The sequence below is a fragment of the Girardinichthys multiradiatus genome, chromosome 12, assembly GCF_021462225.1.
Source record: "Girardinichthys multiradiatus isolate DD_20200921_A chromosome 12, DD_fGirMul_XY1, whole genome shotgun sequence".
Lineage (NCBI taxonomy): Eukaryota > Metazoa > Chordata > Actinopteri > Cyprinodontiformes > Goodeidae > Girardinichthys > Girardinichthys multiradiatus.
This window is the reverse complement of record NC_061805.1, coordinates 48,785,076-48,799,002: the sequence shown is the minus strand read 5'-3', so window position 1 is coordinate 48,799,002 and position 13,927 is coordinate 48,785,076. Positions and strand designations below refer to the sequence as shown.

The 13,927-nt window shown below is 41.7% G+C and overlaps 1 protein-coding gene across 3 annotated transcripts in view; it reads left to right on the top strand.

The window, feature by feature from the left end:
• Positions 1–13,927, top strand: part of bmp2k (BMP2 inducible kinase) — a 51,457-nt gene that overhangs the window by 25,925 nt on the left and 11,605 nt on the right. For 2 of the 3 annotated variants that reach the window (XM_047382216.1, XM_047382218.1), the window contains 11 exons: positions 54–196; positions 2,455–2,576; positions 4,969–5,050; positions 7,127–7,259; positions 7,754–7,857; positions 7,935–8,014; positions 8,788–8,936; positions 9,188–9,354; positions 11,070–11,192; positions 12,228–12,454; positions 13,667–13,836. In XM_047382216.1, the coding sequence (XP_047238172.1) occupies positions 54–196; positions 2,455–2,576; positions 4,969–5,050; positions 7,127–7,259; positions 7,754–7,857; positions 7,935–8,014; positions 8,788–8,936; positions 9,188–9,354; positions 11,070–11,192; positions 12,228–12,454; positions 13,667–13,836 (1,500 nt within the window). The remainder of the gene's footprint in view (positions 1–53; positions 197–2,454; positions 2,577–4,968; positions 5,051–7,126; positions 7,260–7,753; positions 7,858–7,934; positions 8,015–8,787; positions 8,937–9,187; positions 9,355–11,069; positions 11,193–12,227; positions 12,455–13,666; positions 13,837–13,927) is intronic. The other variant, XM_047382217.1, reaches the window with a different exon arrangement.

The following is a 13,927-nucleotide window of genomic DNA, read 5'->3' as shown; positions in this document are numbered from 1 at the left end:
AGCCTGGACTGGGAAATTGTGTTGAATCTTGTTTTGTTTTTGTTTTCTTGCAGCGGGTCAGGTAGTGAAGCAGATGAATCAGCGGTTAAACGTGGGCTTCAGTGAGGCTGAGGTCCTCCACATCTTCTGCGACACCTGTGAAGCTGTGGCTCGCCTTCATCAATGCAAGACTCCCATCATTCACAGAGACCTTAAGGTGAGCAGAGCATCCATCCTACCTCTTCTTTCCACGGGTCCTGCCCGTTGTAAAGATGATACATTTCACACATGCACCACTTGACAGTCCAATAAATAGCTCAAATGTTAAGGCAGGGCCAAAAACATAAATATTTAACTCAACTACATACCCTACATCAGACCTCTGTAACTCCAGTTCTTGAGTGCTACCGTCCTGCAAACTTTGGATGCATCCCTGCTCTCACACACCTGAGTCAAATAAATTGTTCATGACCAGGACTTTGCAAAACTTGCTGACTTGACAAGGAGGTAATTCAGCCTTTTGATTTGGGTGTGTTGGAGCCGGAACAACTCCAAAATTGCTGCATATTTGACCAAGAATTATGAATTAAGCCTGAAGCTTGTTGATGGCTGCAGGGGACATTTAACCCTATATTTGTGTGTTTTATTGATTTGAGTCTGTGTTTAGATTTTGTGAGGATCGGAGAAAATCTAAGATAAATGTTCTTTGAAAGCTACCCTAGTTCCTGGCAAAGATCAGTGCAGTGTGAATGCACCTTTTAATCCTGAGATCCAGAAACTGTGAGGAAAGTCCCTGAAACCCAGAGAGGTTCATGTCAGTATGTCAGTTCATTCACTCCATTCACTTTCATTTGCAAGAACCACATGAGAAACACAAACACGAGGATTTAAAGCTGCCTGATCAGCAGACACCGCCTTGTTTTAATTTCATTCTCCTCCTGATTCTTCTGGTTTTCCTTTTATATTTCACACATCCCTCTTTCTTTTTGTCCTCCACCTACCCCATCCAGAGCACCACCATTACACTTGCAGCCCAGAGCAGCTGGCCACAGTGTCAGGTTGTCAGCCGATTTCATTTTCATAGGGTGGATTTTGTGTTGACTGTCTGAATAAGAGCCAGATTCACCTTTGCTCTGCTGATGCTCTGAGTCTCGTGGTAGTTTCCCACCCTGGTTTGGATTCTCCTCATCAGTGGGCCGCTGTGCTCGGTCCAGTTGGACAAGCCTCTGAACAGAGCGGTCCCTTCAGCTCCACAGGCCGGTCCTCTGTTTGCCATCCATCTGTTCAGCCTACACAGCTTACATAACGTTACAGGGACACAAAAGACCGTGGAGGCCCAGTCACGCATCACCAGGGGAAGTGAGAGTGCAAAAAAAAACCTTTAACCCTGGGCTGCCAGCAGATGCAAGCAGTCGTTGCATTAGATGTTCTTCTTATTTTGTACTTTGAGCATCTGTCCTTGCTGTCTTGTGTAATAATCTTTATATTAAACCTCTCTGGGTTTCTATGCTAACATATTTGCTTTTTCTTGTTAACATTTTCCACTCAGTTGCATTTGAATCTCCTTTCCTGGTGCTCCTAAAATAAAGATCTCAGACCTCAAAAATCAATAAACTGTCCTGCAAAGCGAGTATCTTTCTTTCATTATTTGTGTTTTAAAATGTGCGTTTGTTTTAGACTCTGACCTTTGACACCATTTTCCCACACAGTGTACTAAACAAAAATGGCATTTATGACAAAAAAAAAAAAAAAAGAGTAGGAACGATGCTGGGAAACGTCATCCAGTTTGGTAAATGTGGTTCCTACTCGGTCTGAAGATGGATGGAACGGGATTTTTAAAACAGTGTGGACAGATATTTGAGTTTGTTAATTTTTCCATTTATTCCATTATTTTAAAAATTACAAAATCGGAATTTGTGAAAAGAAAAAAAAATCTTTTTTCAATGATTTTCATTCATCTGACGTCCTTTGCTTGATTTGACTTTTTTTCCTCCAACTGATTGATAGTTCTGGGTTTTGAGTTACTGACAGAACCCATTACTAAGTGTCCACTCATGCAAACGTTAAAACAGTGCGGCTCGCGGTCTAGCTGTGGAGCAGGCGACCCATTTACGTTTCCTGCTTGACAACTGTGAACTAAGGCCACTAGTGCCACAAAATATTAAATAAAATAAAAGTGGGACTTTCACAGGTTTACTGACCTTTAAACCTCTGAACCGATGGGTTTAAAGTAGTTTTAGTTTAAATGCCAAATAAAGTATTGTGGTGTTTCATGATTTGTACATTTATACAGATAATAAATGTTCTGCAGCCTGTGGTCCATGATGTTTTTCCAGGAACACCCAGGTAATCTGCAGCTGTAGCTAGAGCTGTGGATGGTAAATAGAAAAGTTCTTGGATGATTTTGGAGCTTAGTTTGGGATTTCTCCTCACCTCTCACCGCTACTCCAAGCTCTTCTCCGTTTCTTTTACCAGGTTGAAAACATTCTTCTGAACGACCAGGGAAACTACGTCCTGTGTGACTTTGGCAGCTCCACTCATAAGGTTTTGTTGCCACTTAAAGACGGAGTGACGGCTGTGGAGGATGAGATAAAGAAGTGAGTACCTGGACTTGTCCCTGATGTCAGCTTTGTTATGCTTTGCCTTCTTTGGCGAGTAAAAGTCGTCTTGGCGATATATCTGAATATCAATAAAATGTTGATTTATTGCAGTAACTTTATTAAAATAGTGAAACTAATATATACATCTATTACACACAGAGTGATGAATCTGAGGCATTTCTCTTCATTTTGACCCAAAACTAAACCCAAAGTTTCTTTTCTCTGAAAACTGAAATAGTAGATGTGACCAATAAGGAATTATTAATACAGAAATGTTTGGTGGCTTACCCCAACAATGAGCATGTAGGCCATAACATAACGTCATTGATAAAAAAGCCAGCAGTTTGCAGAATGATGAGGCGCGGACTGCAGCTGGAGTCGGTGCTTTAAGAGCTACCAGTCATTAACGTGTCGAGGAGGATAAAGGAAAGGACGTATTACTGACTGCGTATGCAGGACAGTACATGGACACTTGAAATATTTGACTCTGTGTGGAATAAATCTGAAAATGACTCAATTATTGAATAATAGTAAAGTACATTTCCAGTGATATTCAGACTTGATATAATGTCACACAGGGAGCAGATCTCAGCAGCAACACAACCCTCTCCCATCATTCCTGCAGCAGCACACGGCTTTATTGACCCATGGATTATCAGGTGGTCACCACTGCAAGCTTCTTCTGCTGCTTTCCTTTGTGTGTTTTAATATTTACACAAAGTGAAATCTCGGAAGGCTGCTCAGCTCTGGCCTGTTAACGTTCTCACATTTACAACCGGAATAAAGTGCAACGTTGGGTGCTTATCAGCAGTTAATGACTGTGTAAACCTGCCCTCTCCACCAGATTATTCACAGAGAAACCATCAGCTCTTTGAACTGTGGTTGTGGTGACCCAGGCAGAACTTTGCTTTAAATGTTCAATTTGATTTGCAAACAGATTTTATTTATTTTCATTGAAAATGTAATATTTCTAGTGGTAAAATGGTTGAAGTCAAAAGTGACTCATCTCACTGCTATAAGCTCAAATCTTGGCGTCACTTTCTGCATCATTAATTAATGTAAATCATTGAATGTGATGTATAACTGTACGTCTAATAAATGAATTGTATTCCCAGTTATCTTGGGGCCGTTTCCCTACGCAGGCTTAGGGAAATAAAAAAGATCAAGTTTAGTCTTGTTTCCAGGAGCGTTGAACAGTCATCGCAGCCTTTTAATTACGTGTTCTCTGCAGCTGGATATTCATGCATTACTGCAAACACAGTGGTTCCTATTTATAGCTTCTCTTTCTGGTCAGCTTTCCCGCTCTCACATCAGAAAGGTTTTCAGCTCGATAATCAGACCCAATCATCACCCAGGACTAGAGATGCTCAGAGATGGAAAACGAGCTGCTAAACGCAGTCGGGCATTCACCAGATGTAAAAAAAAAAAAAATAATAATGTTCTTTGGGTTTAAAGCCAAGAACTGATAAAACAAAGTGGAGCCAGCACAATCTCAAAAATGCAACAATTAAATCTTAGTACAATCATTAGGAAAAAATAGATTATTAATAAGAAATTATTGTTTTTAACTCAATAATCTCCTGCAGGGACTGAGGTGGGTATAGAGTAAGGCTGAAACACCACTATCCTGCAAATAGACTCTACTATTGTCCAGGTCTTTCATGATACCATGCACTCTTGCAAGGTTCCTGGGGCATATGGAAGAGAAACAGGCCCACAGCATAACAGATCCTCCACCATACCTGACAGGTGGTGTCGGGTGCATAACTTTATCCTTGTGATGTTGGGACAGAAATGGACTAGTTTAGAAGAGTCTTGTCTTTCCCATTTTCTAGAGTAGCTATGAGAACGAAGCCTGTTTCCCATCACATTCCTACCCCAAGGAAACAAAGTCATGGGAAGCTAATCAAAGTTTTGTGGAACTTTGATTACCAAAACAGTAAAGAATAAATTCTCCTAAGTTACATTTATTCATAGTGATGTCAGTAAGTGACAATTGGCCAGTGGATGATTGACATTGGTATTTTCTAGGTTGAGGAGAACTCTGAACCATAACACTTTTAGTATTTCTGCTTCTCCTGTCTCTGTAAATGAGATTATTGTATAATGTGACGATTCACCAACACGCTGACCTTAAAGGTCTGACTTAATGTATTTATTTCCATCGTGGCTTATTTTGTTTCATTGTGAAAACAATAAAATTAGTGTTTTATTTTAGGCAGATTAGGCGTCAAGGTGAAGACTAAACTGAGCTGATCGGTTCATTAAGTCCATTTGGTTTGGAGTTCTGGGATAAGTGAGAAAACGAGCTGAATTTTCTCCGTCTTTGACGCTCAGTTGTCTGAACGTTGACCCGTCACTGAAGGCTTCCTGTTGTTGTATCTCATAGGTACACAACCCTCTCATATCGGGCCCCGGAGATGATTAACTTGTACGCAGGAAAAGCCATCACCACTAAGGCAGATATCTGGGTAAGCTCTGACTCTGTCTGTGTTTCTGTAACTGAGTGAACGCCGTTCTGTTTTTTTTCTCTACGTGTCACTCTGACCCAACAGGTTCCTCTTCTCCCTGCTCAGCCTGGGCGTTTTGCTTACTCCTGCTTTCCTACGGTCTTTCCTCCATAACCTAGCAAACCTACAGCTCTGTCCTGCCTTATCACTGTTTTCCCCTGAGAGGCCCGGCTCAGGACCTTGATTCAGTTTTAAACGTGTGAAAACAAGAGCCTGGGCCAGCAGCCGGTCTGACCATGCTCTAGAAGACGTAGCTGCTGAAAGTATTTGCTGCATCAGGACACTCGTTTGTTTTGCAGCTTTGCATAAAAGCAGAAGACTTTCCCCATGTGGACTGACTTCCTGTTTTTAGCCACTTTTAGACATTAGACCTTGGGTAAATGTCTCTTGATTTATCTGTGCATCCTGAAAAGTTTGGATTATAAATGACTTTAGTTTTGCATCAGATGGGACTTATTGACTAGATAACTGTGGAAAAAGGAAATTCCTCCCTAGTTTTTGAGACTAATTCTTAGATGTTTCAGTCGTCAGTGTGCCTGAGGCAACTTTAGCTGCTTCTGAATGCATGTGAATTTAAAAGCAGCGCTGTATGCAGCGACATGAACAACATTTATTCTCTGCTGAGGAGCTTGAGTTAGCAGCTTGAGTGCTTCCCCGTGATGCTACTGATTTTTAAGTCTGAATATTGTTGCTATCCAACAGTTCTGTATTAAGCCTCTTTGTATCACACAGATTTTATGTTTTGAAGTCTAATATTGCGCATCTTCAGCTTGACTTTTTCAGAACATCTTAATCCTAAATTAAAGAATTTATTCAGCATTTATTCAGATTTTGGCTATTATGTTGTTTAATAGGGAAAATTTTGATTAGTTTCTCAAACACTTATTTCAATAATATTGTATTTTTTACGCTAGCTTTTCCAGTTGCTCTGAAATTAATCTGTAGATGATTGAAACTACATATTTTAACGCTGAGTGCAATGAACTCCTTGCAGTCACCATACAGCCTCTTTTCTCCACAAAAATGTTTTACTAGTTTGTGTCCACATTTAAAACTATTGCACAGAATTACAGAATATTCTACATTATATATTATATATCACTTTCTAATACTAAGATATGATTACTTGTAGTTTTATTTCACTTTCTTGCTTTAATAAATTCAGATTTTAATCCAGTCAAATGGTACAACTCTGCCACCTACTGGCAATCATTTGCACCTACAGTATTTCCTAAAATATGAAATGTTTTCCTCTGTTGGATCTTAAGGCTCTGTTATCTGAAAGCTTAATGATTTCCCTCAGGGTCCCTTCACAGTCAGGAAAGGTGAGAAATTTGATGTATGTTTCTCAGTTCTGGATGAGTAAAGGAAAAAGGAAATGTAGAAGGAAAAAACATTTTTATCTTTTAGTTTGCCTGTTGGATGACCATCCATCCAACCATTCCTTCACTCATTCATTCATCCATCCATCTTTTGTCCGTCCATGCATCCATTTTAATCTGCGATGATATTTTGACATAATTAGGTGGTAACCCTGCAGGTTGCTTCTAGTGATCAGATTCTTAACTTTCTAATGTTGCTTCTGTCATTAAATGCATCTACAGGGAAATAGGAAACTACATGAAAGTCTGCAGCACGCTGCTGTTGGTGCCACTAAAGGACCAGTTTATGGCTGGTTTTTAACATAATGTTTTAGAATGCAGTAAGAAATCTAACAATGTTTAATGAACAGAAACTGAGAAATATTTGCTGCAGATCCCATTAATAGCCATCAGTGTATTTTATACAGCTGCAGTATGTTTGCTGATTTGAAACGTTTTTTAAATGGCTGGATATCTCCATTGTAGATTTTGTGGGACATTTTAAACTCGCCGTTATCTGCAAGCTGGGCAGAACTCTGACTATGACTGATGCTTAATAGATCTCTGGGAAATATTTATCGGAATCGATATTAAACTTTTCCAGCATTATGTGACCGATATGTTGAACAATAGATGCTGTTTTTAAATGTAGGTCTTGCTTGTGTTTTCTCCACAGGCGCTCGGATGCTTGTTGTACAAGCTGTGTTTCTTCACACTTCCATTTGGGGAGAGTCAGGTTGCCATATGTGACGCGACCTTTATCGTTCCAGATAACTCCAAATTCTCCACCAAACTGCACTGCTTAATCAGTAAGTCTAGCAGAAGATCCATCATGGTCAGAACGTGTGTTCGCACTGGTTCTGATGTGATCCGTCTGTCTCTGTTTACAACCCCTCTGCTGCTCCTTTTCTGTGTCAATGAGCCTCAGTGAGTTTAGGCTCTTAAATATTTTTAATGTTTGAGGCAAACATGCAATTAAACTTAAACTACGCAAACCCAGTTGTGGGTTCTGGTTCTGAACTATTTTGTTTTCTTCTCTCTCATTGGCTGGAGTGTGATTTGTGGAGTACATTTTCAACATCTGAGGCTGGTTTATTCTTCTGTGTTCTGCTTTTGCACAACTTGTTCCTGTTTGAACCAGTCGAAGGCTGTCAGTCAAGACGGGTTGGGCGCTCTGAATGATTACACCTCCCTAAACAAGATCCTGCAGCTGAGCTTGTCCTTTAAAGGCTTACGCAGCGCCTCCCTCTTGTGGCCAAAGAGATGAGCTACACATTAATGAATCAACCTCCGTGTTTTTCAGGATATATGCTTGAGCCGGACCAGGAGAAGAGACCAGACATCTACCAGGTGTCCTACTTTGCCTTTAAATTAGCTGGAAGAGAATGCCCAGTCCCGAACCTCTCGGTACGTTGCTGGAATTAGTCAGGTGGGACGTATCTAATATCTGCAGTGGTTGACTGGGACCCTTTTCCTTTTCCCAGAACTCTCCCATCCCAACATCGCTTCCTGAGCCTCTAACAGCCAGTGAGGTCGCTGCTAAGAAGAGTATGACTAAAGCCAGGTACATGAACTCATCCTGTGATGGAGGAACAAATCGATGTTTCTCCAGGTTCCTTATTATTATTTATTGTGTTTAAATCCCTCCTGCTCTTCCTTTCCCCTCTCTTTACACCTTTCTTCTATCCTATCCTCCCTCCATCCTCAGGTCCTTCTTTACTTTTTGTTTCTTCCTTGTACCCTTCCTCCCTTTCTTGCCTTTTTTCTTTATTGTGTCCTTCCTCCTATTATTCTTTCCTTTCTTTCTTGGGTCCTTCTTCTTTTTATCGTCCTTCTGTCCTTCCTCAAACCCTCTCTCCTCCAAGTCCTTCTTTCCTGTTTCTTCATGTCCTTCCTTATCTTTTGTCTTGCATTTTTTTATCCTGCTTTCTTTTGTTCCTTGAAGCATTCTTTGTTTTCTTGTCATACCTTCCTTTCTTACTTCCTTATGTCCTTCCTTCCTTTCCTTGTGTTTTCCTTCCTTTATTCTTCTTTCCGTCCTCCCTACTGAGATTTTTCTTATTTCTACCTTCTTTCATTCCTGCCTTCCTAGTATCCTTCCTTCCTTGTATCCTTCCTTCCTGCTTTCCTTCCTTGTGTCCTTCCTTTCCGGTTTCTGTTTTTTACAGGTGCTGTATTTAAAGTCCATCCACTGTATAAATATCAGCCATGAATTCATGGTGACCTTTTAGTATTTTCTATGTTAAAATGGACGTAAAGGTTTGAGACTGACACATTCTGGAGGTTGTGATGCTAAAAAGGAAGGTGAGATTCTTGATTGTCTTTATTTTGTTCCAGGATAACGGACTCCGTGGGTCCAACGGAAACATCCATAGCTCCCAGGCAGAGGCCGAAGGCTGCAAACAGCAACGTCCTGCCGCTCACCAACACCGTCACTCCTGTCAAAATGACCGTGCCTTCAGCACCAGTCAGCAACGGCCAGAAAGGTCGGTCAGACATTTTCATACGCCAACAACTTTCCCCTTTAATAGGTTCATACCTATAGATGCAGAACAGTAATTTGGAAGAGAACACAAGATTTGGACCCAACCTGGCCCTGTCTTCACATAGGTCCAGGCTGGTTTGAAAAGCTTTTTAACTAACAGATTAAATCAACATTTGATAACGGTATTTTGTATTTACTCGAGTTATCATTATTTGATATAAAAAAAAAAAAACTGTCCTTGCGTCTGTTCAGCTCCCACTCCTGGATCGGGTCAGCCGTCCGTGCAGACAGCGCCTAGCAGCCAGCAGCACCGCGTCCTGCAGCAGCTCCAGCCTGGTGACCTGCGCCTCCAGCAGCTTCAACAACAACAAGCGGTGCAGCAGCAACACGCAAACGCTCAGCAGCTGCAATACTTGCAGGTACAGTTGAGTCCAAAATATCAAAAATCTTTGCCATCACTGACCAGACCAATTATTTTTTACCAGGCAAATAATTTACAGAAAACCAGTAGTTGTAACGTGCATGCTGCTGATTTGGCTGAATGCTTATTTAAAACAGAGTGTGTTATTATATATAATAATGATAGCAGTGTGGACTTCAGTCAGTGAGTTCATTCATTCTGCAAACCAACAGGTTGGTACTTATTTAGGGATGAAGGCTATGAATGTTACACACACAGGCTAAGTGTGTTCCTTTCTGAAATTCTGGGTAAACATTGTTCAGAGGAACAGCGTACTTTGTTTAAAACGTTGATTGGAAAGCGGGGAACACCTAAAGAAGCACAGATAATGGTAGCTTGCTGAGTTAAAATGACCTTTGAAATATAAACCAAAACCGGAAAGAACTGAAAAAATTAAAAATGATCATCCCAGTGGAGCAAAGACTGGCAAAAATGCCTCAACCAATAACAACAGAATAGAAATGATCCTTTGTCCCTCAGTGGGGAAATTGAAGTGTACCAGCAGCAAAGTGACAGAGTACTGGAAGCATGCAGATTCACACGAAGTTAAAAATAATAATAAAAATATGGAATAAGAGACTGTAAAGAAAGGGCAATTTCACAACCCAAGAAAAATTACTGTACAGTTATTAAAATAGCAAGAAACGAGGAGCTAAGTAGGATAATTCAACAGCTGCTGGGAGGAAGGACCCGTGATAATGCTCCTTTGTGCACCTAGGATGCAGCAGTCTTTCACTGAAGGAGCTCCCAGTTCAGCAACAGCTTCATGCATGGGGTGGGAGACATCGTCCGACAGTGATGTTATTGTCCTGCTGTCTCCCACTAACCTCCACTGGGTCAACAGGACATCCTAGGACAGAGCTGGCCTTCCTGAGGAGCTTCTCCAACTCAGCCAATAATCAGCTCCAGGGTTATCAAACATAACTACAATATATTATTTAAAAATATATATTTTGAGCAGATTTAATCCGTCAAAGAACACATTGACTACCTTAAAGAGAAATAGTGAAACTTTTATGAATTTATGAAATTGACTTATTGGGTCTAGACAGATGAGAACTTAATGACTTCCTCCAAACAATGAATTCAAGTCACAGTACGTTGTGGAAACACGGCTTTAGGCATCATGATAAGGAGATGCTTCTCATACTTTGGTGTTGGGCATATTTATTTCATATCGGGGATCAATTTAAATGCATCATGTTGCCTTAATGCTGAAGAGGAAATGCCCTCGAAATGGATGTTACAACACAGCAACGATCCCAAAACACACCAGTAAGAGAGCTGCATGGTTGATCGAACAAACCTATGTATCTCCCAGCCTTGTACCCAGAACCTCAATCCAATAGAAAATGAATAGGGTGGCATCAGGCAAGACGTTTCTGACACAAATACAAGATATGCTGAGGAACAGTGAAACGTAGTCCAATCATCCTGGCCTGGAATTCCTGTTCAGAGGTGCCAGAAGCTGGTAGACTCAGACATGAAGCAGTTCACAGAAACCTTACCGAGATTTGAACTATTTATCTACAGCTAAAGCACTTTGAACTTTACTTACTGCTATTATTTTTTACACAACTACACCTCTGCAGTTTTACCACAAAAACACAGATACTGTCAATACTTGTTGTGTCTTTTGTAAAGATGCTTAGATGTCTTTCCATCATCTGTCAGTACCAACAGGCAGTGCAGCAGTCCCTGCAGCTTCAGCACCAGCAGGCTCTGCTCCAGCAGCAGCAGATGATGATGCAGCCGATGTATCAGCAGCAGGTTGCTCAGGCTCAATATGCTGCCATGGTGAGTTCTGGCAAAGCAAAGATCCATGGTCTCCGTCCTGTCTGAGATAAACACCCATCAGACTGAGTTTATTGCTTTGTGTCCCGTTAAAGCTCTCTCTCTTGAGTTGTGACAGAATTTCAGGGCAGATTTCACCCAAAACTGCAGTAAATAGTTTGATCAAATGACAGTGAAACACATGGAGGCGCAGCATGAAATATCACCGAGCTGCATATTTCATTTAATGTCAGAATGGCTCAAGTTTGCTTTTCTCTGCTCCCAAAACTGGCAGCAAGTCCTCCTTCACTCAAATCTCCCCTCGCTTGTGCCAAGCAGCATCAGAAACAGACGCTCAAACTTCCTACTCAATCTCTCCAAACATTCAGAGAAATGGTATTTACGCAGCTCCTGAACCAAACACACAAACACAGGTCCCCCAAATGTGCGGCGTAAAGGCGGCGCAATTTTTAGCCCATCTCTCCCACCGAACACGCACCATCTGCTTTATTTCAGAAGCAATCTGGTCCGAGCAAAGCCACTAGGGGATCGAACAGAGGGTGGAAATCGAGCGTTTCTGTCTGCGCTTTGTATCGACATACACAGGAGGGAGGGGGGGGGGGTTAGGAGCCCTCAGCTTTTATTCCCCAGATACCTGCTGAACATTTAAAGGCAGCTTTTCAGTGTAAACTTAGACCTGCTAAGCAGGAAAAATCATGGAGGTTTTGCAGGTTTGAAATATGTTTTCATGATATCAAGCTAAATATTAAAAAACATCACGGCAATGTGAGCAACCAACATGCAGAGTTAAGGATGCATGAAAAAAGCGCAGATTTCTGTTTATCTGACAGGATCTTCCCTGCATGTTGAATCTGATTGTTTTCAGTTTCTGTCTTCTGCTCTTTGACTTTCATTCCTTCATCCTTCCCTACCACCATGTCCCCAGCTTTCCAAAACCAGAACTGGTTTCTAACAACATCTCATCATTATGCACCATGAAGTCAATGGTCCGTCCTTCATTCCCGTCCCCCTCTTCTCCTTCTCTTCCTTCCCTAACAGCTGCACCAGTACCAACAGGCTTTTGTCCAGCAGCATCATCATCATCAGCAGCAGCAGCATCCCGCTCAGCAGCCTCTTCCCTATATGTCTTCCCCTCTTGAATTCCAGATCCCTCTGGGTTCTTATAATGCTACCACTCCCACTGCTGGATCCGGAACTGGATTGGGAGCTGGAGCTGGACCTATCGGTGGACCATCCCCTGGAGAAGCCCCATACACTAACCCCAGGTAACCCTCGTATCTATAGACACATAGACAAAGCATACCTTTTTTGCACGGTACCTTCATGAAGACCTCATGTCTTCTGTGAATGAACGACTTGGGTCAGGATTACAGACACTAAGAACAAACAGCAGATCCTTGGTTAGCTTCTCTGTAGCTGAGAAGTCTCACCCAGGATCAACAACCTTCAAACAACCCCTCCTAGAAGCAGAAAAGGAGAAAGGAATTACAGAAATGTGCATGCGTCTCATTAAGGGTCTGGTGTTGGTTTCTGTTTCTCCATTTGGATCTACCTGCTCAGGTTATCATGCATACAGGACTTTGCAAAACTATTTACACCCCATGAACCTTTTCATATCACAACCTCAACTGCACAATTGAAGATTTTCAAAAATGTTCAGCCACATGAGTCAATATTTTGTAGAATAACATTTTTAAATCTTGCTGCACATTCTTCATTGGATTAAGGCCTGGACTTTGACTGGGCCATTCTGACATGAATCTGCTTTGATCTGAATCATCCCATTGTAGTTCTGGCTGCATGTTTAGGGTCGTCATCCTGCTGGAAGGTGAACGGCTTCTCTTCCAGGATTGCCCTTCATTCAGCTCCATTCATTTTCCCATTAACTTTGACCAGCTTCAGGTTGTGCTGAAGAAAAACATTCCCACAGCATGATGCTGCCCCCACCAGTGCCCGAGAGCGTCTTCTTCTACATGTCTGCTGTGTCCCCCTACAGGGGACTCTTCCATCAGGACCAGATTTGTGGCAGGATTGACTAATAGCTGTTGTATCAGCAGACTCTAACACCTGAGCTGTAGAACCCAACTCTTCTTTAAACTTCTGACCTGTCTGCTGTTGGTCTTCAAGATGCTGTTTGTTCTCTGATGTTCAGAACTGCTGGATTTATAGAGATTAAATTACACACAGCAGCCCTACTCCAGACAGTTGGTTGCACCTGATGTTGTATCAGTAAGGGGGGCTGAATAAAACTTGTCATATTTTTGAAATTGTATAATTTTTCTGTCCATTTTCTGTTCTTTTGCATAAAATCCATATAAAGTATCTTGAATTTTGAGTTTGACACATAATGAAGTTCAGAGGGTGTGAATACGTTTGCAACCAAGTGCAGATTTTTACTGGTTTATTTTACAGCCTTCTAAAGCTGGCTGTAGGAACATTTGTTCCTGCTAAACTCTCGTGTTCTTCTCTCTCTGCAGTAGAAACCCCCTGCTGGCCACCGACGGTATTACCCCAACCTCTCAGAGCAGCAGCAGGACCATCAGTTACCCGCCGGACATGTCAGGCTGGAACCCTTTTGGAGAGGATAACTTCTCGAAACTGACCGAGGAGGAGCTGATCGACCGAGAGTTCGACATGCTCAGAGCAAGCAAGTGACCTTTTCACTCCTTTTCTACAGAATTTGCACCGTTTTATATAAGGAGAAAGTTCTGCACAGACAGACAGAACCTATTTGTGTT